The 27,120-nt window shown below is 38.6% G+C and overlaps 1 protein-coding gene across 10 annotated transcripts; it reads right to left on the bottom strand.

Annotated features, from left to right (window-relative positions):
- Nucleotides 1-696: 696 nt before the first annotated feature.
- Nucleotides 697-26,825, bottom strand: LOC127364185 (HMG box transcription factor BBX). 10 transcript variants are annotated; one of them, XM_051401516.1, is made up of 16 exons: nt 26,693-26,825; nt 21,984-22,061; nt 15,998-16,169; nt 15,622-15,879; nt 13,931-14,135; nt 13,779-13,846; nt 13,517-13,591; nt 12,213-12,293; nt 10,957-11,022; nt 9,361-10,222; nt 9,142-9,274; nt 7,964-8,115; nt 7,138-7,227; nt 6,038-6,235; nt 5,011-5,203; nt 697-4,540 (listed from the first exon to the last, which is right to left on the bottom strand). In XM_051401516.1, exons 3-16 carry the CDS (start codon nt 16,154-16,156, stop codon nt 4,462-4,464), a joined length of 2,619 nt encoding a protein of 872 aa, XP_051257476.1. In that variant the 5' UTR covers nt 16,157-16,169; nt 21,984-22,061; nt 26,693-26,825; the 3' UTR covers nt 697-4,461. The 10 variants fall into 10 exon arrangements, with proteins under 10 accessions (XP_051257476.1, XP_051257481.1, XP_051257482.1 ...); XM_051401521.1 differs by lacking the exon at nt 26,693-26,825 and adding an exon at nt 23,412-23,542 and having other exon boundaries at nt 6,038-6,232; XM_051401522.1 differs by lacking the exon at nt 26,693-26,825 and adding an exon at nt 23,412-23,542 and having other exon boundaries at nt 7,153-7,227.
- Nucleotides 26,826-27,120: the final 295 nt, after the last annotated feature.

Genomic DNA, 27,120 nt, shown 5'->3' with positions numbered 1-27,120 from the left:
TTCTCAGTGGATGTGCACTGGTGGCTTCAAGTTTCTACATCACACTGTACAAGTTGATACTGGACCAGGACTGACTTCCTAACTATTTGTGATGTCACAGATCATGCTGGTAGGCCCCGCCCCTTAAAATCCCAAAACATCCTTCTAGTGTCAAACTGCACATACATCATTTCAAACATTACACTGTAGCAACAAGAAGAGAAACACATTTATGACTGGAGGGGGGCTTTAACAAATCTGTATAAACAAAATCTTTTCACACAGATGGACAGATGTAATAGATGTTATTTTAATAGGTGTTCAAGAAGTAATAGTTGCGTCAGCATAAAGTGTAAAAGGAATAATAGTTGCATCAGCAAACAGTGTTATGACATAGGAGTTGTGGGTGGGGTGGGGTACGGAAGGGGGGTGGGGTGGGTGGCTGAGGGATCCCTCACTAAGCAGGGGTTCCAGTAAGGCAAGGCTGCATTTAACAACTGGGCTGTAACAATAAAAAAAAACAAAAAAAAGAAAAAAACATATCCGTCATGATTAACATTAGCATAAATTAGATGAAGCACATGTTGTACAAACTATCAGAGGAAAGAGACTCACAAGATCTGGCATAACCCAAAACAAACCCAAAAGGAAGCCATGATCTACATTCCAGTAAAGGGTAGATAATCTTATACACGTTCATGTATAAATGGATGCATATTCAGTTGTATATTTTATTGTTTTTTATTCAGCTAAACCTATAAAAAGGAACAGTAATAAATATGTTGAAACTCAAGCATTCAATTGTTCTATCTGATTGCAGGAGCGTCCCTGTTTTATAAACTGTCCTGAACATACTTTCACTTTTACTGCAAAGGAAAAAAAACAAAGTAGCAAACCAGGGAAAGCTATTGTCCTACCTCTCACAATGCAAGAATCTCTCAGTTATCAGTCTCATGGATGCTCACAAGGTACAGGGAGTCCTTTGGACTTAAAACCTCCACACATTTCCACTGAGTTCGCGGCGCAGCAGCTATCCTGTCATGAGAACTGTTGGTTGTAACGAACTATGCACCTAAGGAACAGTATACCATCATAGCATACATACAGTACAATCAAGACTGAATTAGAAAAATACAGGTACAAAATGATTACATTCAAGAAGACAGTACTAGCACAAAAGGGTATTTATAGTCATTTAGGTAACTAATATAGGAACTTTATAGAAGCATTTTCTAGATAGAAAAAGTGAGGGGATGGGGGAATGACAGTATTATGGCTGTTTGGTAGATGTGTGGATTTGTTATTGACTGGATTCTCGCATATATAATAGTTAAAATGCATAATTTCCATAGAGTGGGTAAAAATTATATATTTTCTTCAAAGACCATGATCATTTTGGTTTGGGTCATAAGGTGCAAATACTGTATATTAAAAGAGGCATTAAGTGGTGCCCTTTTGTTGCACTTCATTCCAACTTCTGGGCTCAAACACCAAGGAAATCCCATTAGATACACAGGATGAATTGTGCTGATAGTTACCTGAAGATATAGTTACGCCTAGAAAATGCAGTGCAACTGTTCTAATAGCTTTCTTTTCTTTTTTTTTTAAAACAGGATTTTCATTTGAATCTACCTTTTCCTTTTCTTTGGCAAATGTCAATAAACTCACTTGCTATAAGCAAATATATCTCTGTTTTGGGGGAAGACAATTTCTTTGTCTTTGCAAAGAACCACACTGATGTCCACCAGTGAAAGAACTATACAGTTTACTGCTCGGATGACATCATCCTTGATGTAACTTCTCTCATATCTGAAAAAATATATATACCGTTTATTATTCGGATTATCGTAAAGCATACTGTGGTTCCCCTAAGCTTAACTGGGAAACATTTGCAGTTAGTTTGTTAGATTTAAAGGACAAATTTAGAGAAGAGTTATAGATTTGTTGCATGTACTGCTCTATTTGCACACAAGGGTCTACATAAGCCAAACATTATTACCATGTAACAATGCCTTGATTTAGGAAAAATATTATTTCAAGACGCATGAGTTCTCTAGGACCCATTCATTTCTTATTTGTCTGTCCTGTCTAGTGTCCAAAAGCACTCTGAACACATCTTAACACATATCCAAGAAATATTGATGCAGTCGCAGTCAAATACACACCTCCAAAGGTGAAAAGGCAAGCTCATTGTCAAGAGATGGTGCATTTTTATCTCAGTGCCTGTTTTTGCTTAGCAGATAAGCATTGATGCATTCATCACCTATGAGCTTGATCTTTCTAAACAACATTCTTGATCCAGTAAACTTGACCTCAGGAAAAAAACCCATTGAAGTTCATAAAGACGACCTAGTTAAAAGAACATCGTCAAAGCACACACATTAACAGAAGAATGATCAAATAGAAAACAAAGAGCTATTAAACATAGAGATGTGACTGAATCTAAAATTTGATAAATTAAGTATTGGTCTACACAGAGGAACAAAAGGCTGCTGGGTAAGGAGGTGAGGGGTATTGCTGGGGAGTCTGTGTAGCTCTCAGTTAACCTCCATTAGCCTGGAGCTCCTTACCCGGAGCAGCCCAGGTTCAAAACCAGCTCTCTCTCTCTCTCTCTCTCTCTCTCCCCCTCCCTCTCTCTCTGAAGACAACAAACCTGCAGCTGAACTGCATCAATTCTTACTTTTCCCTCACTGCTACAGTTGATAAACTGTAAACAAAAGTATGGCCAAGACAGAGGCATGGAAATGGAATGATTCTGACCAAACATTGCCAAAACAAAGCTAAAATAAAGAACACAAAGTCGCATCTAAATATAAATACTTCTAAAAAAAAAAAAAAAATGATAAAAATAAATCAACACACTGATTACATGTGACCTCTGAGTAGACCATTACTTGGCAATACAATCTCAAAAGGCCAATAGGAAACAAATGGGGAAATTATTATCAAATGCCTTGTCTCCATTAGCTCTGAGAGGAACAATAGCATAGTGATCCCACACATTAAATCAATATTATGTTTTTCTATCAGAAAAAGGCAGAAAATTTCAATTATTTCTGTATTGTGTTTTAGTTTTTTTTCCAAATTGCTCATTTTATGAGACATGTAGATAAAAAAATTTCATAAAACATTTAGACTGACAAACTCCTGATCTTCCTCAGAACCGGAGGACATTGAAGACACTGTTGAGAGGCTGTGGTGTAAGACCACTGTGACTGGTGGAGACAAGGCATTTTATTACCCTTCCGAGAGCAACTCAAACTTCGGCTACAAATTAGTGCAGTGTTTACGTAATAAACAAAAATAAAAACACTTTTCTGTGAAATAAGATGCACACAAGGAATTAACCTCTCTAATTTGCTACGCAAACTGCAATAAGATCAAGTATTGACAAAAAAACTGCATTTCACTATTCAAAAATGTTTACACTGACTTCAGGACTGTGATGGCATTGAGCAAGAAGCTGGTTGAGGGCTTTGTGGTGGCAAAGCGGGTCTAGGAGGGAGGGTTAAGGCTATATTTGAATCACTTTCACACAACATCCCCATCACGAGAGGCAGTTTTTAAGCCGACCTACTGTCTCATAAGCTTGACGGGGACATTGAACCTACTACTTAAGGATAAACAGGACAAACACCCTCAGCTATTAGTCAACTCTAGTTCAGATGCAAGGGTCTGCACAGGTCTACTCTTACACATTCAGTCTAACATGATTATTTGCAGCTACCACATACTGTTTTACAGTAGCATCATCTTAACATACACATCAAATACTCAACCATGATTTCTTCATAGTTTGAGTACACCACATCAGTGTACCGCAGGGAAACACTAAGCAAGTAGTTGGCAATGGAAGTCTATCCATCATGATCATTTACCCTGGTTAAAGTTCTTTTGGGTTGAAGCTGGAAGGAATAGACGGGATAAGAGCTAGTCAAATACAGAGGTATTCTACCAGAGGTGGAGGGAACTCTTCAGTAGGCGTGTGTGAGGTAAAAAGGTAACAGAAAGCTGTGTTCGTCTAGAAAACGAATGCAGTGTTGGGTTTTTTTGCCCTACCTAAAATGCTATTTTTAAATCGCAAGACCTTAAAAACGGCCTCTATTTGACAAAACGGTGTACAATAAACCCATGACAACCATCTCTATAAGGGAAGCCATGCACTGGGGGGGGCAGCTTGGTTCTTTCACAGGCCCTAACAGAGCATCTAAGGGGGGAGTGGAGAGGAGTTCAGAAAGGCATCCTCCCTCAAACCAAAGGAAGGCTTCGGGGGAAAACACTGAGATAGTAAGGAGCAAGGAGGAGGAGAGGCTCTCTTTCCTCCACCATGAACCCGAGCTCAAGCAAATTCACCACAAAGGGAAGGTGGAGTCTGTCCAAAGCTTCCTGATCAAGTGTCCCTTTAGCGTGGGGTTACCGCTGAGGAAATAAAGCTCCACTGCCAATGTCCATGTTGTGGCTTCTCAGAACAGCAACAGAGTTTCACTGATCAGCGCAGGAGATGAGGACCGGAGTCTGGGTAAGCTCCTTCTTCTGACTCTCAGCCAAGCCTCTCTGACCTCTGAAACAGAACATTGAACAAGACTTAAAGAGTGTGTTCACACTTCAAACCGTCAGTGGCTTCTTGATATGTAAGCAAATGTAGAATCTACACAAGGCATTGGTTTTAAGTACTGTCCCTGCTCTCCTTTGTCAGAACTGAGGTGCAGAGTATTCATTTACAATTTCACATTTTTCAGTAAAATGTCATATTAGAGGAGAATCTCTGTCCTCTGACACTGAATAGATCATTTACACTCAATTATTCTATCTATTGTATATTAAAATGCTCCAGTATTAGTAAAAGATTAACACACTTCTAAACAATCCACCAAATAAGCTAAAGCCTGTGCTTATCAGCAAAACGTTTGCAAACTATAAGTCGAGTGTTGTCTATAATATCATCTATGGGCATTGTTGTGAATGGACATATATACCATAGCATATGTTATAATCTACTCAGCAGTGTTGTATAGAAGCCAGGCTGTCTACCTGTGAACATTTTCCATGGCTGCTACCTCAGCGAGGGCTGCCAAGCTGAAGAAAGCAGGTAGCTCTTGCGGTACGGTGCTCCTCTCTGCCTCTTCTGCTCTGGGATTACTGTAGCACCCTTTATCATTGCATAAATTCTGTTGGGGTAATGGCTTCTTATCCTGTTCCTGGGTCGGGTCCCTAGTTTTGTCCTCTGTAAAGAAAGTAAAGATGTGTACAATTCACAGTAAAGCCACTAAAAATGATGTAAGCAGAGCATTTCATTTGCATTTCTTTTTTTTTTCAGATTTCTAGGAAACAGGAACTTGAAATGTTAATACTTTCACTAAAAGAACATTCTTTTTTTTCATTCTTATTGAAGCATTTTGAAAAATCTGCAAGATACAACTCAGTTGCTTCGTTTTCTACAACAGATACCAGAAAGGAGAACTTAGAACTAATAATTTGGTAATCAAGTAAGTAAATAACTGAAAATAGAGAGAATAAATGAAATATAAAAATAGTTTTAACAAAAAGATAATACATGAAAATAAAACAAAAAGTTTTTTACATCTCTAATTAGTGTCCATTTATTAAAAAACAAACAAAAAGTGGTAAACAAAGACATGACAAGCAAACTACATGTCATAATTGCAATATCCAAAATATTGACTTGGGTTTCATTAATCTGTATGTTGATAGACTTTTAATTTAAATCTTTTTTTGTGTTGTCAGCTGAACTTTATTGGATATTTTACTCGGAATGATTGGCCTGAAGTACTTCCTGTTTCAGGTTCCTTAATGCATGAATGTTCTTAAAATGCAGCTCAGTGAGCTGTGTGAGTAGTGAAAAAATAATAATTAAGTGAATGTATTTACCAACTGATAATATAAATTCAATGAGCCAAATTATTGAGTTGTGTGTTCACTTTTTTTCAAAATGTTCCATTTAAAGCACAGTGGTGAATTCTGGCTAAATGAGAAACGGATACAGACAGATTTTTTCTTCCTAATCAGTCTATCAATCCATCATTCATTCATTACTCACCCTCAACTGGAGACACGCTGCCATCAGCTGTGCGCACCAAGTGTGTGATCTTGGTCTTCCTTGCCTTCCTCTTCTGGCTACCAACTAGCATCTCCATACTAGTGGTGCCCTGTACATCTGGGCACATTATGGCAACAGGGGCACATGATTTGGCTTTTGAAGCTGAATCCAGCGTGCTAGAATCACTCTGTACCACTGCTGTGGAGAGAAGGTTCAAAGTAGATTTGAATTATCTGACCTTTGCACACAGACACAGGCTTTATTCATTTGTTTAATATGACTGTGATTTAACCAGATGATTCTGAATATATCCGTTTCTTGATTATTAAAACAGTGCAAGTTGAAACATGCCAGTCTCGTACATAAATTTCAGTATATAGTACATAGATTTCTTTTGAGTAATTCAGCATAACTAGATATTCAAAGTGTACAGAATATGTGGTAATAGGTGACTGTAGTGCTAGGCGATATACCAGATGAACCAATTTTTGCCACTCAGAGCCAGAGTCTTTGCAGTAGTGATTAGGGTTGCCTGGCCAACTCAATCACGAGCAGGGCTCGTCAACCATGACGTGAAACCCCCTTTTTATAGCTTCAAATAACGAATTAAAACCAAACTGATCAGAAAAATGAACATACACCAGCATGATAAGAACTACCTTAAATGCCAGAAACCGTCTTAGGGAAAAATTTATTTGACGTGTAATTAGATTTTTTTAGCCCATCTGTTAACATAGAAACAACAGGCTTTATGACCTATACTGCAGTCAGCCACCAGGGGGCGATCAAGACGTTTTGACTTCACTTTTAAAGAGCTATCATGCCATCCATCTTTATATATGTCAATGATACATACATAATGCTGTTAAAATGTTTTTATATTCCATGTACTCCTGACAGTAGAAAAAGCCACTATAAACATACTGGTTTATAAAGGCCCAGTCATGCAAAAAAAAAAAAAACATTTTAGATATACCATGAAACCACCAGAATCATATAGTGACACAAATATTTCATAAAGTTTCTATATACCGCCCAGCACTAGGAATCTGTTAAATATCTCTGCTTTATAATGCACAAACATCAACATTCTAGTTCACCTTTGTCCACTGCACCTGGTTTCTCCTTTTTGTGTTTGTGCTTCCTAACAATCTTGTGGAATGAAGTCTTTTTCTGAGATGGAGATGAACCTGATATAGCAAAAAAAAAAAAAAGAAAAAAAGAGCATGGAAATGCTATGTTATGTTGCTGTAACAAAGAGAGAGCTGGTCCTGAACACCACAAGTGAGGAAAACATGACTCTACAAACGGTGGGCCATGGATGAGATGAGGGGATATTAAAGAGCCCGTTTATACCTGGTATTAGAATGCATCTTGGGTGATCTGCTGTTTGATAACAGTTCTAAATACAAATATGAACGACCACCGACACGCATTCTGATCCGATCCCTCAAACCACTTGCTGAGGTGGTCTAAGACGCATTTGAACACATATCTTTTGTAGTGTATACTGTAATGCGTCCTTGGCCACATAGAACAACGGCCTACTTAACTTGTACCTGTAAGTACAAACAAGAGACGCTTTGCAAAAGGGAGCCCGAAGCCCACTTTACTTTCGCTGGCATTAATGTCTTTCTTTGTCATCTGTGATGTGATAACATAATATTTCCACAAAGTTGAAAAAGCAAAATTAGTCCTGCCCATAAAGTTCAGTTAGGCTATGAATTCCCACAGTCCAGCAACATCTTTCCTCCAGCACAGGTAAATACGAGGGGGTAGTGTGTCACTGAACTGAAAGAAAGGACAGTAATGAACACTGACTGAGAACATTTTGAGTAGGAACAGGGGTAGTCACTCCAGACACACGTACAGAAGCAAGAGCAGTCACTGTATAATTAGTGGAGAAATCTTTCATTTTGTTCTTACCTTTTCCGGCTTTACAGACTTCCTCTTGGACAGTGGAGCTATCGCTCTTCTTCTTCTTTGTGACAGCTGTCCCCTTCTTGTCAAATGTCATTGGGCTATACTGTGGCAGGCTGTTAAACTTCCTTTCAAACTCCTCCTCCAGTTTCCCTAGGCTGACAAGTGAAGTTCACAGTTTACATAGTTGAGGATATAATCGAAAGCCTAACATAACCATAAAAAAAAGGCAGTCTGTTAAGTTATACAGTACATTTCCCTACAGAGAGCTGTTAAGTAGGTCTGGCCCTAGTCCTGCAGGGGAAACGGTGAAAGCGTCAGAACTACCTTTCTCCTCACTTTACTAAAGTGAGACGCCCACTCCACACAATTACTACTGGGTGGCATAGTTTCTATTTCAATTCCAAATGTTACTCAGTTGACTGTTTAAAAGGTGGGGTAAGCAATTCTAGGTCATGCGATTCAAATCCATTACAAATTTTTTTTCAAACTCAGTGAATATCTCCTCACGGTGCGCTAGCTTTACTCTCAGTGTGTGCACTGAAAATAAAATCCGGTTTTCGTACACAACACTAACTTGTTATTCCAGCCCGGACTGCGTAGCGTTAAATGACCTGCCCATGGACAGCTTACTTTCTAGTTTGCCAAGATCTGCTCGGAGCTGTCTAAGTTTAACCACTGGTAAAATAAAGGATCTGTTTCTGTGTAGAAGAATATCCTGCAGGAAAACCTTTCATCACCAGCAGGCTTGTTAAGATATTTCACTTAATACTATTATTAATTAATATATTTACTGTCAATTAGGCATTCAGAGTTGTTATCGTAACCATAATTGTTGGCATGTCTTTGGCCTAACGAGAGGTGATGAAGGCCTGAGACCTTGTACACGTTTCTCAAATCTCTACAGAAGTGGTGTTGAGTACAATTACAATGACCGACAGTTAGAATAGCCACAATTACTCAAACATGCTGGAATTTTCCTATAAATTCTTGAAGAAATCAATTCTGTCCAAAGGGCATCTTAAAGGTAACAAACTAAATGTGAACAGCAGTGTATCTTTAAATCCAAGAAATGTGATTATTGACTTGTGTAGAATAAGTAACAGATTGAAGTACATTTACAAACAATATATACTGTCAGACATCAGATTTTAGTATGTTAAATACAAGGTATACAGACTGACCCCTGTGAAGATTCATCTTTGGACTTGGACTTTTTCAGCTTCTTGGGGTTATTAGGTCCCATCTGCGCAACTGTCCAGCTGTCGTCACTCCAGTTTGCATCATGATCAGAAGCACGTAAAGCTCCTCTTTTACCTGCAGACCAATGGAAAAAGATCATTCACCACACACACAGACAGGATTACACATTCATCAGTTTGCACTGGAATCAAAGTGGATACCTCGGTCAATATTGGCTCTCAGTGAAGTCAGCATTCCCTCAGAAACAAGAGTTTTGTACAAGGCGCCTTTACAGCTCCGCTCTGATTTCCTGGAGCCGGAGCGGCTCTCTGTGTTGGACTCAAAGGTCCCATCGCTTGACCTCTCCTTCCCCTTGTCCTCCTCTCGGAGCTTAGCAGGTGAGGCGCTGCCCGGGGAGTAATGAGGTTCTGCCATGCTGCCCTGGAGGTCTGTGTTTCCTATACTTCCTTCTTCTGATTCTGCCTTGGGACTGACGTCAGCCATCTCCTCCTTCATCTCCACCTCAGAGGAAGTGTACTGCCCACACTGCCCGCTGTCGTCCTCCATCTCCTCCTCTTTTTCTTTGACGAAGGTCTTGACTTTGGGCTTACTCTTCTTTTTGGACACACCACAGTTTCCACCAGTAGGACTGCTCTGGATCTTTTTCTTGGGCTTCTCCTCTGTGTCCTTCCAGGCCCCTTTGGCCACTGCCTCAATGGTGCTGAAGATGCTGTCCACGTTTGACTCTGCATGGTTACACTTCTTGACGATCTTCTTTGCTGAACAGGGGATGTCATCGTTATCATTTACCTTGGCCACCTCTTTTTTCTTGCTCTTGTTTTTGACACGTGCATTTTGGCTGCTGAGTTGCGGGGGAATGGCATCAGTGGAGGTAGAACTGACAGAGGAAAGCAAAGGTAGGAGGGCCGATGTGTGAGAGGAAGGAGGACAGTCGTCAGTGCCTGCTTTCTCTTCCTTGAGCTCCTCCTTGACTGTAGTTTGCTGGAGAGAGGCTGAAGAGGAGCTGTCCTCAGGCTGAGATACGACTGTGTCCATCTTTCCAGCTTCAGACGCTAAGCACATCTTAACAAATACAACAAAAAAGTTCAATGTTAAAGTAATGAATATAAAATAACAACAATCAACGCTCTATGTTCAACAATACATCTCTACATTGAATTTCTAAAGTTTTTTCTAAACTGATCAGAAATTTCTATTCTAATTTTCTAATAATTGCTTTGCTATGACTAAATGTTTTATTCCTCCTATGGGTGATAAAAAAAAAACTGTAGGGCGCAAATGTCATGGTTAAAACTTTATCTCATATATTGTCATATTGAAGTTTTCAGTGTGTGTAGATAAGTTCAGGTGGCAGTGTAACAGTTACTAAAAGGCTGTGTGTTTATGTGATTACTACAGTGTCTGGTACTCTTCACAGCAGAGTTGAACTTTTAATTGTCTTTACCTGACTTGTAGCTACTTATCAACTAGCTTTTCACAGTCTGATAACTACTGTAGAAACTACAAGAAGACACAGTAATAATATTACATCAACAGGGATTTTTTATTTATTGTCCGTGGCAGCAAACACAACACACACCCTTTCAGTCACTATTATACTGCAACCTGAACTCATCTATACACTTCATTGCTGACTTCAGTAACGGAACTATTCCTCACACACTGGGAAAGACTAACTTTCACAACACACACACACACACACACACACACACACACACACACACACACACACACACACACACACACACACACACACACACACACACACAGTGTGTGCAGAGGGTTAACTGCCTTACCTCAGCAAGCTGAAAGAGAGCAGACTGTCTGCATGGTTTTCCTTCAGGTGCCGCAGAGAGAGATGACTGTGAACATACAGTAAAATTTTTTGATACCTGTTGTGTTTTTTATGACATCATGTGCTCAGGTTTCTGCAGATGCTATTTTCATTCAGCAATATTTACTTTCTACATCACATTTCACCATGTTTATTGTTATTGTGGGTAAGATTAAACCTGCACCACAAAGCAAGTTTAGTTTAATCTCTTTAGGCTTCACTGACCCCAAAATCGGTACCTTAAATGACATGAAACAGTGACACCCACTGGAAAATGTGGTTACAGCAACAAAATGTGATTATATTAAACAAGTTGAAACAATATGATCACACAACTAGAGAAGAATAAAAAGTAGTAACAGTAGAAATAATGTCTGAATTATTAAATGTGTGGGAATTATTATATTTGTGTTGAGTATAGAGTAAGTATTGTTTCTTTCTGTCTGATGATGAAGAAATGAATATGACTATGCAAAAGTCGTAGTAAGTAAGTAATGCAATAATGTTTCTGCTGCCAAAGCAGAGAAGAGAGGATAGAGGAGAAGAAGAAAAGCTGTTAATCCCAGATAAGGTCCTTCTGACTGAAATGTTACATTGTGTGAATTATTTTTCTGACAAAAGACAACAAAGTGGCCTTGTGTTATTCTGAGCTGCAGTGATGGAATTAGAGTGAAAAGAGATATTGTTTTATGGCTGTATCGATGATTTATGGAGTGATAAAAAGAGATATCCAAATTCCCTCAGTAAAAACCTTTAACTCTAATATGCCAACACAATGAAACAATTTTGAACCTGGCTCTACTCGATGTTCAGATTTCTGTTCTGGAAGTGTGCAAATTAGCACATTTTTAATTAGATAATACCTTATTTACATATTTAAACATAACATTTCAGAATACTGGTAATACAAAAAAAACTTAATGTTATTAACTGGGGAAGTATCATGGTGTAAAGTATCATAAGTTACCTGTAGTGTCCCCCCTTAAAAGTTAGCCAGCTTCATGATACAGAGAAACCTGAGTTAAGCCCAAAGATAGCTGGATAACACACTGATCTCACTCAGTGGTACAGGCCCTTAGTGTTTTTGTTGTTTTTGTTGTTGCTATTTTAACTACAGAGGAGAAGGTCTGTAGAGCACCTTTGTCTGTATGTTAGCAATCGTTTTTCATTCAGTCATAATAACTTGCACACCATTGATGAATTGAAATGCAGTCATACCTCTGCCAGTGGGGAAAGGGCAGACTTGACCCTACTTTCAGTAATGTCAGGCACTCTGTTCGGTATTGTCCCAGACAACATCTGTGGATTGAAACAGGGGAAGCAAAGACAAGTCAGTTCTGCCAGAAGTTATTAAATATCAAATCAGTGTTACATTGGGTTCAGCCAATCACTATTCAAGTCCTCAATCTTTGAAGAAAATTGAGGAAAAGTGTGCAATTTATTAGCACAAATTTTGTTGTCACACATATACACACACAGTAGATTGTCATTATTGATGCATTAAAGCTGCAGTAGGTGAGTTTTATAAAAATAACTTTCTGTCATACTTTCTGAAACTTTCACTATATCCTGACAGTAGTCCTCTGGCAGTTTTGAATCAAATCTACAACTACTACTACTACACTCAATAAGCAACTATCTTTTATCGGCTGTGATTGGTTGTTTTCATTCAGGCCCAGTGGATTCTTGTAAATGCTATCAGGAGCACTAGGAGGAGCCAGAGGAACCTGATTTTTTCACAGATTATCTGTCTCGTGTACTAATGTCAGGATGTAGTGGAAGTTTCAGCAAATAAACAAAACGTTATTTTTATTTTAAACTGCCCATTGCACCTTTAACGTGTAAGCATCACTTTAATGCTGCAACTGGTAATGGTGTGACTTATTTGAACTACTCTATATACTGCTGGGTCTGTCATTTCATAAAACTGAAATACTCAACTATCTCCAAACTGTGCTTAACTATGTACTTAGTTACTTTCTACCACTGGTTACTACAACACACCATGTGCAGGACTGGCTAAAATATAACTGTAAATTGTAAATTAGAGCTGCAATAATTTGTCAATTAATCGAAAGTTATCAACTATTAAATAAAGCACTAACTTTAATAATCAATTAGTCGATTTGAGTTATTTTTTAAAGAAAAGGTGTCCAAATTCTGTGATTTCAGCTTCTAAAATGTGAATATTTTCTTTAGTCCTCTATAACATTAAACTGAATATCTTTGGGTTGTGGACAAATCGAGACATCTGAGGATGTCGCCCTGGGCTTTGGGAAACACTGATCAACATTTTTCATCATTTTCTAACATTTTATGGACCAAACAATTAATCAATTAGTTGAGAAAATGATCAACAGATTAATCAATAATGAAAATCATGTTTAGTTGCAGCCCTACTGTAAATGGTGATGTACATACTGCAGGTCTTATTGTCTCTGTGTAGTCGGACCACATCAGTGAAAACACAACTTCAAGTATCTGGTCTAAAATATACAGAGTATAAAGAAAAGGGAACGCACCTCTTCCTCATCCCCTGGAAAGGAGCTCCCTTCGCTGGCGGTGTCAGGTAAACTAGGTTTAGTGCTGGAGGGGATCTAGAAAGGTAAACAAAACTGGTGTTAGTCAGTCTATTAAATAAAAAAAGTAAAAAAAGCATCATGTAAAAAATAAATGTCTTTGTGTTACAGATAAACCAACATCAGCAATTAGTCTTTGAGGCCATCCACTGGAGATTAGAGATGACAAAAATCCACCCTCTGGTGACCTCCAACAGTGACCTACCTCTCTGTTTGTGAGGGCATGTTCCCCAGCTAACAGCAGCATGCTAAGGCCTCCCATCTTTGTAGGATCTGAAGAAGAATTAGAGTAAGTTACAAAAATGATCCTACAGTTTGTCAAGTTGTCACTAAACTGACATCTTTTATTATACACACCTGCCATGGCAAAGTTTAACTGTGGCATGCTGTCAGTTTTGGGCACTTTTTTGGCAGTGGTGGAGTCCTTGGTGGAGTTGGAAGAGAAGGACCAAACTTTTTTGCGGGGGTTGCTGACAGGCTGACAGGAAGGACTCTTAACTGGTTTGCTGGTGGTGGGACACCACTTGTAGCCTGGGTTTGCCTTCATAAACGCATCCTTGTACTGGAAGAACATCCAGAATCAATTTGGTTACAAGATAAACTTTAAAATCCTCACATCTAAATTAAAGTATTTCTCATATATTCAACATTAAACACTGATGACAAAATTGGACAGAATCAAAATTAAACTTGAGGAAAAAACATTTATGAACAGTCAGATATTCAGCTAATCTGCTTCACTGGGACTGTGTGGGTGTGGTTTGATCAGATTTGATTGACAGTGGCCTGGCAACATAAACAAACAACACATCAGCTGTCATTTAACTGTGTATGAAATCACTCCCTCATTCACTCCTGCCCATATAGTAATAGTAGTGTCCATTATATGGGGAGTTTAGATCAGATGTGATGAACTGTATTGTGGAAATGTCAGCAAAAAGTAGTGCGTTCATGTCATGAACACTCTTTTTTCATTTTTTCATTCCATATCTTTGCAGCATTACATAGAACATAAACTTCAGATCATCTTCTGATTCAGAACAGACGTTTAACAAAAATGGCAGACAGTCAACAACAACATAATATACAAACAAACATTCAAGTAAAAAATAGCAGCACTTACAAATTAAAATGACAATCAAATTTTGCTGAATTGTGGTTGGAATGGGGAAATTGTGACATTGCTTTTTTACAACTTGACACTGTGTGTGTGTCTGCTTGTCTCTAACTCTCTGTTTAGACACAACAAACAAATACATGGAATCATAGTCTGCCCTAAACGCTCAATACGCAAGCTGCTCAGGGCCCTGTAAATCATGCAAGGGCCCCACGGGTGTCAGTGTTTACAACTTTAATGAGAGGATGATTTGTGGGAACAGAAATCAGGTAAACTTATCTCCAAGACTGATGTCAGTATTAAACAGTAATGTAAAGTTGAGATGCAGTTTGCAGTGCATTCTTTCTACTCTGCTGGGCAGTGTGGCTCTTGGTCTGACTGTGTTGGGCAGTGCTGTACTGTGCCAGACAAGCACGTATGGGATGCATATTTCATGATATCTCAGAATCAGATCATTGATATCCTACTGTACATAATTTATATTCTTTATAACAAATAATCAGTGTGTTGTCTTGCCAAATTCACCTGCGTTACAGAAACTAGCAGAACAGACACTGAAACTATTGCAGCAGGTCGCAAGCCGGCCACAGTGCTCCGCGACGCAGAACGCTCTGATTGAATAGCCCAATTGGTTATAACAGGTGGGTTTATGTCTTAGCCCTCCAGCCGTTTTTCGGCCTGCACGACCCCCTGCCTGACCTTTGGTCTTCTGCCTCTCTGCCTAACCCCTTTTTGTATACCTTTCTTTGCTACTATATGATATTAAGATGGAATAGCTCCATAAGTCAAAAACAATGCTTTACTACACCAGTAATAACTCTTTTTAGACAATCTAGGAGGCACCAGCTCTTAAGTGAATTTAGTCACTTTGATGCAACTGTTATACAAGTAAATAAATAATATTAGTACAGGTGCAAGAGAGCAGTCTCACCTCCTTGGCCATATCTGTGTATTTCTGCTTCTCTTTGGGCTCCAACACAGCCCACCAGTCGGCCAAGATCTTGGTGGCCCCACGGTTGTCCAGGCGAGGGTGTTCCTGTCGCACCAGGGAACGGTGGCGTTTGCAGAAGAGGAGGAAGGCATTCATAGGCCGCCTTGCCCGCTGTTCATTCGAGTCCTCCTCTACTTCCTCTGTTGTGCTTCCACATTGCACCTGCGAGCCCTGCTCCTGGCCACACAGCACTGGCTGCTGATAAAACATCCATAAACTGTCAGATGCTATGTTTTCCATCCCATTTATGTGATAAACTGTTCAGTTCATGGACAGAGATGATTAAAGGCCCTGTCAAGCCATAAAACACACTCACTTTCTCCAGCTCCTCTTCATCCTCTTCTTCTTCCTCCTCAGAAAAATCGAGAGCCTTTTTGGAGAGAAGTGGGTGCCACTGCAGGCATTTACGTTTGGGGCGCTTGCCAGTGACCTCCCCTGCAACAGGTGGCTCCTTACCCCTTCCTCCACCCTTCATGGTACTACCGCACCTAAAAAAAAAACATCAGACTGGGCATAACATAAGACTACATCTATACACAACATGCACAGTGAAAGCATGCACTTGTTGTGTTATCTAATGGAAGCAGAGATATCTGACACCAAAACAGCGAGTGTTGTAGGTTTGTGATTGCAAGTGTCATGGTAACTACTGGTAAGCAGGTTTGCAAAATAGGTATGGAATTTAATAAAATATTAGTAATCACATTTTCACTGTACCTAAAGGCCTAATTTTTGAACTCTTTCCACTGTGGATTGGACCCATGGATGTACTGAAGGTGAAGTAGATACAGCACTGGAGACAGTGCTCTGTTCATTTCTGTGGAAGCTGCTCAGTAGTGCAAGAAGTACGTTTGAATTCCTAGTACAAAACTACCCAGAATTTCCGCATTGTGTAGAGCAAGAGCACTAGAGACTTCTGCTGGCCAAGCTGCTAACGTTCACTTTAGCCCTCCGCTAACTTGAATGCGGATAAAATGATTTTATCGTGCACCTCTTCTAGGTTTTTTAAAATGTTGTTGACTGAATGGATCAAATTCTGGTAGTGAAATGGGTCATTCACAGGGATTGTGACGCTGCCTCTTTCACAATTCGAGCTTATTTTTTAAAAAGTATCTTTGGCCAGTGTGCATCACGTGACATGATCATTAAACTGTTTGACCACTATGTTAAATTGGCTTCAAAGCCTGGCGTTCTTCCCTGGGGCTTGATTGTGTCTACCGTCTTTTCATTTCTCCACATAGTTTCATAGTTTTTTCACTGCTGGGGAGTGTGACAAACTTAAGTTGTATGAACACCTACTGTAAGATAGATGCCCTTAGTCTTATAACATAACATATATGTAAAGCATTTCATATTCCAAAATCTGTACCATTTACCTTGCCTGATGGTGGTACACAAATAGCCAGTCAACTAAAAACATTCAAAAATAAAATTCTGCTGTGGTTTGAGTATTTACTCCTTTAGTATAACAGAAAACAACTCTTATGACAGGAAACTAGATTAAAGTTGCATTATGTACATAAGTATGTTTATAGTATAAATCTTTTGATTTTTTAAATTAGTTACTGTTTTATAATAATGTGTATCTTATTTAACACTGTTATAGCAGAAATGATGAACAATAAATATAAATAATGCTGAATTAATGAAATTTAATTTTAAATCAAATTAAAACTACTTACTTACTAAAGCTTCACAATATGGCAAAATACATCATGTTGCAATTATTTTGACAGATTTGCGATTAGTGGGAATGATCATTTTTGCATTACAAATGTAATTTTCACTGAAATTTGTTGGGCTCTGTGGCAAACAAACATCTGTAGACCATCATTTGTAGACCAGTGCATCTCTTCAGAACTACAACATATCATTATTATGCTGTTTGTCACATATTTTACCCTTATCAAAAAATTAAATTGCACTTGGCCAAGTTGCGATTTCAATAATATTGCGATTAATTGTGCAGTCCTAATACATACACAAATATTTGGCGTTGAAATGAAATAAAAAGTAAAAAGAAAACATGGGAAACACAAGCACCCACTTTTAGAACATAAAAATGTGGGTAAATGTGAACAATCAACTGACAGTGATAGAAAACTGTCGGAGGAAACAGGGAGACACAGAAACCGATCCTGCTGGAACTCTCCTGAAGGCCATATTTTCAAAAGATGTTGATAAATAATTAATAGGTAATTGCAGTCTAAAATGTTTTTTAAAACTGACAGCATTATCAAAAATAATTAGCAAAACGAGTTTTACTTGTGTAAGTCACTGGCTTCCCGCTGTAGTAAAATAAATGATAAGTACTAAACTAGGGGCTTGTCCCTTCTCAGAGGGCTTGATTTCATGCTAAAGGTCTCTTTAAACCTCTGAACTGCAGCTACTGTCTATATTTGGTTTAATTTAACATGAGCAAGGGAGAAAGTGATGAAGCCACATTATCCCCCCACTGACCATCATTTCATTAGCCTTAATTTACTATGCTAATTTTCTCCCTTAACTTGCCTTGGAGGAATCCCCCCTACTGTGGGACCCATGAGTAACATGAAACAGGGCTGCAAAGGATGGTCATTTATAGCTGCTGGACTTAGTAGTGACTTAGATATTGAGTTAGGTACCACCCACTATCATATCATGGTCTACAAGGTCACAGAACAGCACTTAAATACCAATGAGAAGTACTGATACCAATCAGTATTAAGTTACATTAAACAGTTAGTAGATGAGTCAACTATTGAAATAATCGCAAACTACTTTGATAAATATATAAAATAATTTGAAACAATTCATCATTTTGAGACATTTTTTAAGAAGAAATGTCCAAATTCTCTCAGTCAAGCTTCTCAGGTGTAAATATATTAAATTTTCTTTAATCCTGTGACAGTAAACTCAATATTTGCATATGAGGACGTCACCTTGGGCTTTGGTAAACACTGACTTATGGACCAAACAACTAAGCACAATAACTGATAATGAAAATAATTGTTTGTTGCAGCCTTCGTCCAGAATGTCTCACTGCGATTGCAAAGAAAGCATTACAATCAAGGACAATTCTAATTATTTTCATCTATGGCTTATTTTCCTACACACACAGCTACAAGAGGAACGGATGCAGTCACCAGGATCTGGGACATTTTTGACACTTTATCGGAGGACCAGTCTGGAATATTTCCAAGTAAAATGCTTAAAGAATGTAAATTCAAAATGAGCCAATAAGACATAGAGCTGCAGGCAACAGATGCTCAATGCAGTTTGGGTAAATCTCCAACATTTCAACAAAACACGTAAACAATACCACCCTTTAATATCAGAGAAAGAACAAAATAACTTCATTTATCTTTTCTCTATGGCAGAATTAGGTTGAATTTTAAAATAGACCATGTAACAGATTCATAATATGTGTTGTGCTAAGTTTGGAGTGGCCATCTTAAATGAAGTTGGGGTCAAATCAAAAATGTTTTATCAAAATTTTAAAAAAACATATGTAAGCAGAAGGATCATGGGAATTCATGACACAAGCTAGTGTCCCCAAAGTTAAGACAAACATATATAAACATTAAGATTTATTTGTACTGGCACACTAGATTCACACCACAAATTTAATTTTCACTGAAATAGATTGTTGGGGGTCTGTACCAAACAAACTCATTTTCTTAAATATGGAGAACAATATTTGTAGACCTGGGCATCTCTGCAGAACTACAGTACTTCATTATAATGCTGTTTGTCACATTTTACCTATATCAAACAAACTGCAGCTTTTGCCATTGACAGGTCGTGATTTTGATAATATTTCTATTAATTGTGCAGCCTTGGTGTTTACAATAGTGAGATCAGTTAGATTTGGTTAGAGCAGAGCTATAGAATATTAAATCATCCATCTTTAATCATTACACCTCCACCTTTCTTACCCTCAGGTGTGTGAAAACTACAGGTTATGAACTTTTTCAAATACAAAAATGTGAAATGATCTTATCAGTATCTGCCATTAGGATCAGGTATTCATGTTTTGATAATATTGCAATTAATTGTACAGCCCTACTTAATGAAACAACACAATGGTGCGTTTGTTGGGATGGTACCTCATCAAGTGATGGAAAAGATTTGTTGTTTCCTAATCAGTTAAAAAAAAAATTAGGTCATCCCCTAATTGGACTGTTAGATATTCAGTAAAACTGTGATGTGTATGTTTAATCACTGTCATAAAGTAGGAGTAGACTCCTGAACTGTCCTCTATTTTAAGCTTGTGGTTTTCATACAACACCACTGAGCAGCTAACAGTGAAATCATCAAACATCAGTTTGCATCATCACCAACAGGTGAAGTGTCACAGCACTGGAACTTTCACATCTAACAAATAGGCTTGATGACACTGTGGGACTGTTCCCAAAAACAAGTGGACCAAGTGTGCCGGGGACATTGCATTTTTTTTGTTGCATTGTGAGAATTGTTAAGTATACATTTTATGCTAAGAATTTGGACTCTCAAATAAAATGGTGGATGGTGAGAGTAGTGCACTAGGCAGCAAGTAGGGAGTGACAGCCCACAACTTTGTTTTTACATTGTTCTATGAGTAAGAAAATAGTTAGTTCATTCCATGTTGCATCACTTGAAATGAAAAGTACACAACCTCCATTACAGTTGTGAGTGACCCTACAAGAGGGAAGAAAACATTCCACGACTGATGATTTGAAACTGACCAAAAAAATATGGAGAAAATAACATTGTTTTGACCAATGGGCAACAAGCTCCTCTCTGATATTGGTCACTACAAGAGCTGCACAAGATCACTAACAGACTTTCTTAGAGCTGTCCTTGGCAAGTTTTCATTGCAAAAAACGATAACTGCAACAAAGTCACAACAGAAAGTTAGCCACAGACCTCAAAAACTGCTGCAGGCCATCAATTCAATGGTTACATAAAGTGATTTATAAGTGAAATACTTCCTTGACTTGATCCTGTGCCATATTTCGGAGGCAATGTTTCATGTGTCGCTACATCTCTAAAAAATTATGATAATGTTATTTCTCACAGCAAAAACAAAGACAGACATTGTATAGAACAGTGGTTCTCAAATAGTTTGGTGTCAAGGACCCTCAAATTGATACCAGACCTGTATTTGATCATATAGTCTTAGGGATCCCTGTCTGATAAAATGTAATTATTCCTTAACTGTCTATGCTGTAGATAAGCAGATTAACAGTGAAGAGTGTGTAACCTGAACAGAATAGTGATCCTTATACATTCTATCACTGGGTTAACTTCTGGTCAATGACATAATAGTGAATTAAAATAATTCCCATTTTTGGGGGGGATCCCTTGGAACCCCCTCAAGGACCCTGGTTGAGAGAACCGCTGGTGTAGAAGGTGCCAATGAGTATTAGGTCCTTTAATTTGATTTGCTCATATCATGAAAGGTACGGCGTAAGCATGGGACGATTTTAGATTCTCATGTCACTATTATCTTGGCTGAAATAATTACATTACACATTATTGTGGAAAATATACCTAAAATGTCACAAAAAAAATATCACTTCACCTTACATTTTGTTAAAAAACCCATATTTATGGCATCACAGAGAGACACCTCATCCCTAGTCTTTATTTTGGAATCTATACCATTTCCACACACAGTTTAACTTGTTTTTTTGTGGGGGATACAACAGGCAAGACAAGCCTTCAGCCATGGTGACAGGCTTTTTCAAGTTAAGCCATGTGAGGATATTCACAATTAGTATGTGTTTTTTATTGCAATAAGCAATAATATGGCATATCATCGCATTAGTCTCAGCTGATATACATAAAACACAGTGATGTAAACCTGGCACTACGCTGCCACATGATTTACTGGCCGGTGACCTCAATTTCATTTTCCATCAAACCCAAAATGTACCTGCATTTGACACTTTGCGGGGGTCATTTTGCCCTCAAGTGTGCACAAATACAGGTTATGAAATTTGAAATACAAAAATTAAAGAAATAATTAATAATGGGAAGCAGGTAATTATTGGTTATCATATCGGCTGAAAAAAATCCATATCAGGCATCCCTAAAAAAGATGCACCCTATGCTAGACATGTTCAATTACTATTAGCTGCAGTACATTTTAATGTTCTACACTCAACATTCATAATTAAGCATTTGTATGTTTTCATTTTTATTTCTAAAAGTTTGCACGTGTTCTAAACATGACACAAATGAACTTAGCAATCAATGAATGAATGATTTAATGGCTCTATGCTGTAGTGCCAATGTTTGCATTTATGGATGTCGAGTGGAAAAAACGGGATACTTACTGAAGAAAAAACTATGGAAATGCTGTATGAGTGATGAAGATGAATCTGCCACAGCCTTTGTCATGCAATGACGGTGACCTATAAAATACAAGACACCGCTCTCAGTCATGCGTTACACTGTCATCTCTGCAACAATTTTCCAACGGCGTGAGCTCGGGAAGAAAATGTTCACAAAGCAACTTTAATAGAACATTTAAGTGAGTGATACTGCATAGCACAAGACCCCATCGGCTTCAAAGTACGGTGGGACATTTTGTCTGATCTGATTACCGATCACTTCAATCGCACAGTCGATCCGCCCTTGTGGACAAAACCAAAACATGTAGGCCAAAACCCTGAGACCACTGGATGCATTTCATACAGCATTATACAACCTAAATGAAGCAGGCACAGTTGCAGTGAGCATTTTGCTGCGCAGAGGTTTAGTTGTGCTCTCAGGTAAAACTGCTGATGCCCGATCGGTCTGTCTGTCTGTCTCGGGAGTGAAGTCTTGAGCTACTGTACCGAGCTTCTCACAAACAATAACAGCATAAAAATGTCCGAGCTGTGCGAATAAACCACCAGTTTGCCTACCTAACGTGCTCCTGCCTCTGAGCACACATTTTCATCTCCGTGCAAAATGTCGATCTGAGCTCTGACAAGACAGACAAGCCGAATGAGAGTCCATCTTGCTTCGGTTTGGAGGAGAAAACCCAAGTGCAGTACAGTATTGGGGGGATATTTCACTCCTGTCAAACTCTCCGATGACAATGTCGTCTCCCACTCCGAGGGGGAAAACATCCACACTGGTTAATTAAACTGGGGATTTTCTGTCCAGGCACATGCATCTGTGGCCAGTGTTTTGCTGGGCAGTAGCTCCATTTTCTAGCAGCGTTACTAGGAATAAAAGTAGCTAGTTAGCTTGCTAGCTGCTAACTGGACGTGTCACGGTTTTAACATGCGATGGTTTCCAAAGCTTCTCGAATAGTTGCTGACAAAACTCACACACTATACTGCCATTAGAAAGACTTGTTCGTGCTGTTGCTACTGTTCGCGTACATACAACGCAGGTTTGTGGCTGTGTGTTTGATGCGGATAGGAAGAGGAGGAGGAGGAGGAGGGGGGTCATACCACCTCACTGAGGAACAGTTGCTTTCCATGTATTTAACACGGCCAATTCAAACAGGAGGGAAGAAATACAGAAGCGATACACCAACAGTGACAACAATATGCGGTCTGTAGCGCCGGTTATCAATGAAATGTCGATGGGAAACAAACAAATTGAAAAGGGGAAAGCCAGCAGGCGGACATCATGTCCACAGCAGCGATAATAACAATTTTTCAGAGTGACTGACTGAGAGGTTGAGAAAATAGCGACCGGGTTTCAACGGAACACCGATAAAAGCACAAGTTCTCTGTCATGAACGCCTCCTTGGTGTCTAAACATACCTCTAATATCCCGCTCAGGTACCGGGGGGGGCCTCTCATCATTGGTGCCGTCCACCTTTTTAACTTATTGACACATCATAACAGTTCAGCACTGGCTGTACTCGGCACAGTGGCGGCAAGTCCGTCCGAATTAGACGCGCGGAAACCGGACGTAGAGCGAATTTTCACCAAAATAAAATCTCGAAGCTCCAAGTCTATCAAATGAGTGTAACTGGAGGTAGCAGCTGGTATTCCTCCACGTCTGGCAAACATTGGTAGTTTATTATATATCAGTGTCTTTGAGCTATAATATGATGGTTATTATACATTAAAGCTGCAGTAGGTAATTTTAATTAGAAGAAGTTTGTCTTATTTTCTGAAACTTACATTATAGTGAGACAGTAGTACACAAGACAAATAATCTGTGAATAAATCAGCTTCCTCTCATTCCCAGGGCAAATGCAGGTCCATTTGGGACCCTGGGAATGAGACTGAACAATCAACTATCTTCAAACTGCCAGCCCAAAGCATCTTTATATCTTTCTCGGCTCTGATCGGTTGTTTTCGTCCATGCCGGGTGGATTTTTGCAAATGTCATTAGGAGCCCTAGGATTAGCCAGAGGAACCCGATTATTTCACATATTATCTGTCTCATTTACTACTGTCAGGACACAACATTTCAGCAATCATGAAAAAAAGTTTTTAAAAAGCTTTACATTTTTACCCACAGGCCATCACACAGTGTCAGGAACAACCCCTGTGGCTCAAACATCCACTGTACCTGTAAATTATTTGATATTGCTGAAATTCAGTTTTTAAAATATCTATCTATAAATATCATCATCAAATATCACATATATGCATGCTGTGCACATTGTATATACTGTCATAGCCACCTACCTCATGTACATAAAAACATTCTGCACAAAAATATATATTCTAGCATCCTTAACACTGTACTATTGTCTTGCTTTCAACATATGTTATTGCTGCTTTGTATATGTACACATATCTATAATTAGTAGTTGGTCTATTTTGTTGAGCTTGTTGTCCTATTTGAGCAACTTAAACCCGAGTCAAATTCCTTGAATGTGTACACATACCTGGCCAATAAAAGTGATTCTGATTCATTAGAACAGTGGTTCTCAACCTTTTTGGTGTCAAGGACCCCCACATTGGGGGCCAGAGATCCCTGTCTGATAAGAGTAAGTTATGCCATAACTGTCTCCTGTAGATTGGCACATGAACAGTGTCAGTCATTCTTATACATTCTCTCATTGGGCTAACTTCTGGTCAATGAAATAAGAGTGAAATTAAAATATTTTCCATTTTGTTCTGAGGGACACCCTCAAAGACCCCTTTGGGTCCCTAGTCCCCAGGTTGTGAACCACTGAATTAATTCAAAGAGCTTTACAGAAGACATTAAAGATATATGACTAACAACAACATAAAAAATACCAATAAATAGGATTGTAAAAAAACAAAAACAAAATTAAGATAAAATAGAATAAGATATTAATGTTGTCAACAGTTTATACCAACTATGGCCAGAATATAATGGTATAATTATGGTCAGATTAACATTTGAGGAACCCTAGACAGAAAGTTGCAATTAACCCACGACAGCTTCATTGCATGCCCAGAGACCAGTACTGAGATAAGATGCTCCTTTATTGATCCTCCGTGGGAGAAATTCAAGTTTGACACAGCCACACAGGGTAAATGTAGGGCAAATAGTAGAGAAGAGTAAAGTACAATAAAAGTACTACGGTACTACTAATACTTGGCTCGCTGATATTGATATTGTACTTACCTATTGTACTTGATATTTGATTTGACTATATTGGCCTATCATGACCAATCAGTATATGCGCCAATAAAAACTGTGTGGTCACAACAAATTGGTGGTACGCAGATGTTCGCAGAGAGCCTACACATACACCCTCTGAGGACGAAATTTATGTCACATGGTAGCAACACTGTAGCAAACCCTGGCGGACCACTGCGTCCTCACAAACAGTGGACAATGTATATATTAAATTATTTAACATGTTAAAAAATATTTGATAGGGATGTACGATATGCATTATTTTTAGCCAAAAAATATCTGCTTCTCGTGGCCAATACCAATAAGATAACTGATAATTTCACATTTTTATATTTGAAAAAGTGTATAACCTGTAGCTATTACACATCTGAGGGGAAGAAAGGGTAAGATGTCAAGAGTAAATATAGATGATTTAAAATGCTTGTTCATTTTTTCTACTAAAGTTCAACCAGAAAACTTCACAAACATACTCTGGCTTTCTCAGAACACAAAATAAATTATAATTATTGTTATGGACCGATCATTTATCAGATGTAATTTAATTATCAGAATAATTAATAATAATTCAAGTTTTCTCGTTATGGGCCGAAAATGCATCAGTCCTGATAATTACTGTGCATCCTAATAATTAACTTAAATATTCATTGATGAAGTTATTTGTTGAAGAAAGTATAAAGAGCACACTACCATATGCATAAAATCCGAGTGAAGAAAGTTTACAACACTGCTATCTAGTGTTTGGGGGTTTAAACAAAATAATCAATACAGTGTTTTTGAGAATTGATACAATATCACAAAACTAAATATTGGGATACAATGTTTTTCGATATATCAATAATTACTTCCAACCTTAGGTTACATTTTTTTTTTCATTCATGTTTCTGGTCTGCTAGTAGGAATTCAAACAAGTATTTGCATGCAATATCTGCATTAATTCCAGAGGACGCTTTTATTTTCATAACGTAAACCGGAAGTCATCTTCTTCACTCCGTCTAACGTGACAGTGGTACAGAAACGCAGCACTTCGCTAGATGATGAATGTTACTGTCGGCGAAGGCGACACATTCAACGACCTCAGGCCACCGAAATAACACCGTAACGCGTTGATTCCGACAGAAACACACACTTGTTCAGTCATATAATGTAATAAAAATCACTTTCGTTTTCCTCGCGGTGGGAGAAAATTCTCATCTCAGCTATATCCCTCCCCTCCCCCGGTTTGCAAAGTGTTCATACCCAGAATGGCCTGTACTTGCTAACAACATCCCTGACTTAACTTTATCTTTCAGCGCTGTCCGACTGCCAAAGGTCACCGAAAAGGTGCGGGCTAAAGCAGAATAACCCGATAACGACCCACTAAACGCTGGGTACAATCTATCTCAGTTGACTGACTACTTGTTATAAGCTTCCTGGGTGTTTGTGCGCGTGATAACTGACACAAATGATCAGATAAATGTCGTTCAACAGTACATACCTTTCTGGAGCAATGTAGCAAGCAAGTAGCTAGCTGCTTAAACCTTCTTTAAAAGCTTTAGCCGTGAAATTATCAACAGTTTTGCAGCATACTGTACACACTGAAAACATCCACCCCCGTCATGTAATGCCGTATGTGAGTGGACAGTCCGCATGATGGACAGCTTGGCTTCGCCAATCAGAAGCGACGTTACATTCTAGTGTTTTGAGATTAGTGTAACGTCCTCATATTTAATGTTGGGGACACGTGTGGTAAAATTAGGCCGAAACAATACGAAATTACGACAGTTTAAACTTAGTATGTGTAGTAGTATTCAGTAGTAGAACTACATTGGCCTTGTGGAATTCCATGTATTTTTAATCCATTTAAAAACGCTACTAGGCTATAGCCTGTCCAGCCTTTAAATGGTTTTCTTCAGAAGAGACAGT

Source organism: Dicentrarchus labrax, unplaced genomic scaffold, assembly GCF_905237075.1.
Source record: "Dicentrarchus labrax unplaced genomic scaffold, dlabrax2021, whole genome shotgun sequence".
Taxonomy (NCBI): Eukaryota; Metazoa; Chordata; class Actinopteri; family Moronidae; genus Dicentrarchus; species Dicentrarchus labrax.
This window is presented reverse-complemented; position numbering and strand designations above follow the sequence as displayed.

What these genes read in the sequence shown, in the direction of transcription:
- LOC127364185 (XM_051401516.1), bottom strand. Translation starts at nt 16,156, where the DNA reads ATGAAGGGTGGAGGAAGGGGTAAGGAGCCACCTGTTGCAGGGGAGGTC. An exon ending in ATGAAGAGGAGCTGGAGAAA is followed by an intron (nt 15,880 to 15,997) that starts GTGAGTGTGTTT and finishes ATGTTTTATCAG; the next exon opens with CAGCCAGTGCTGTGTGGCCA. An exon ending in GAGAGCCAATATTGACCGAG is followed by an intron (nt 9,275 to 9,360) that starts GTATCCACTTTG and finishes ATTGGTCTGCAG; the next exon opens with GTAAAAGAGGAGCTTTACGT.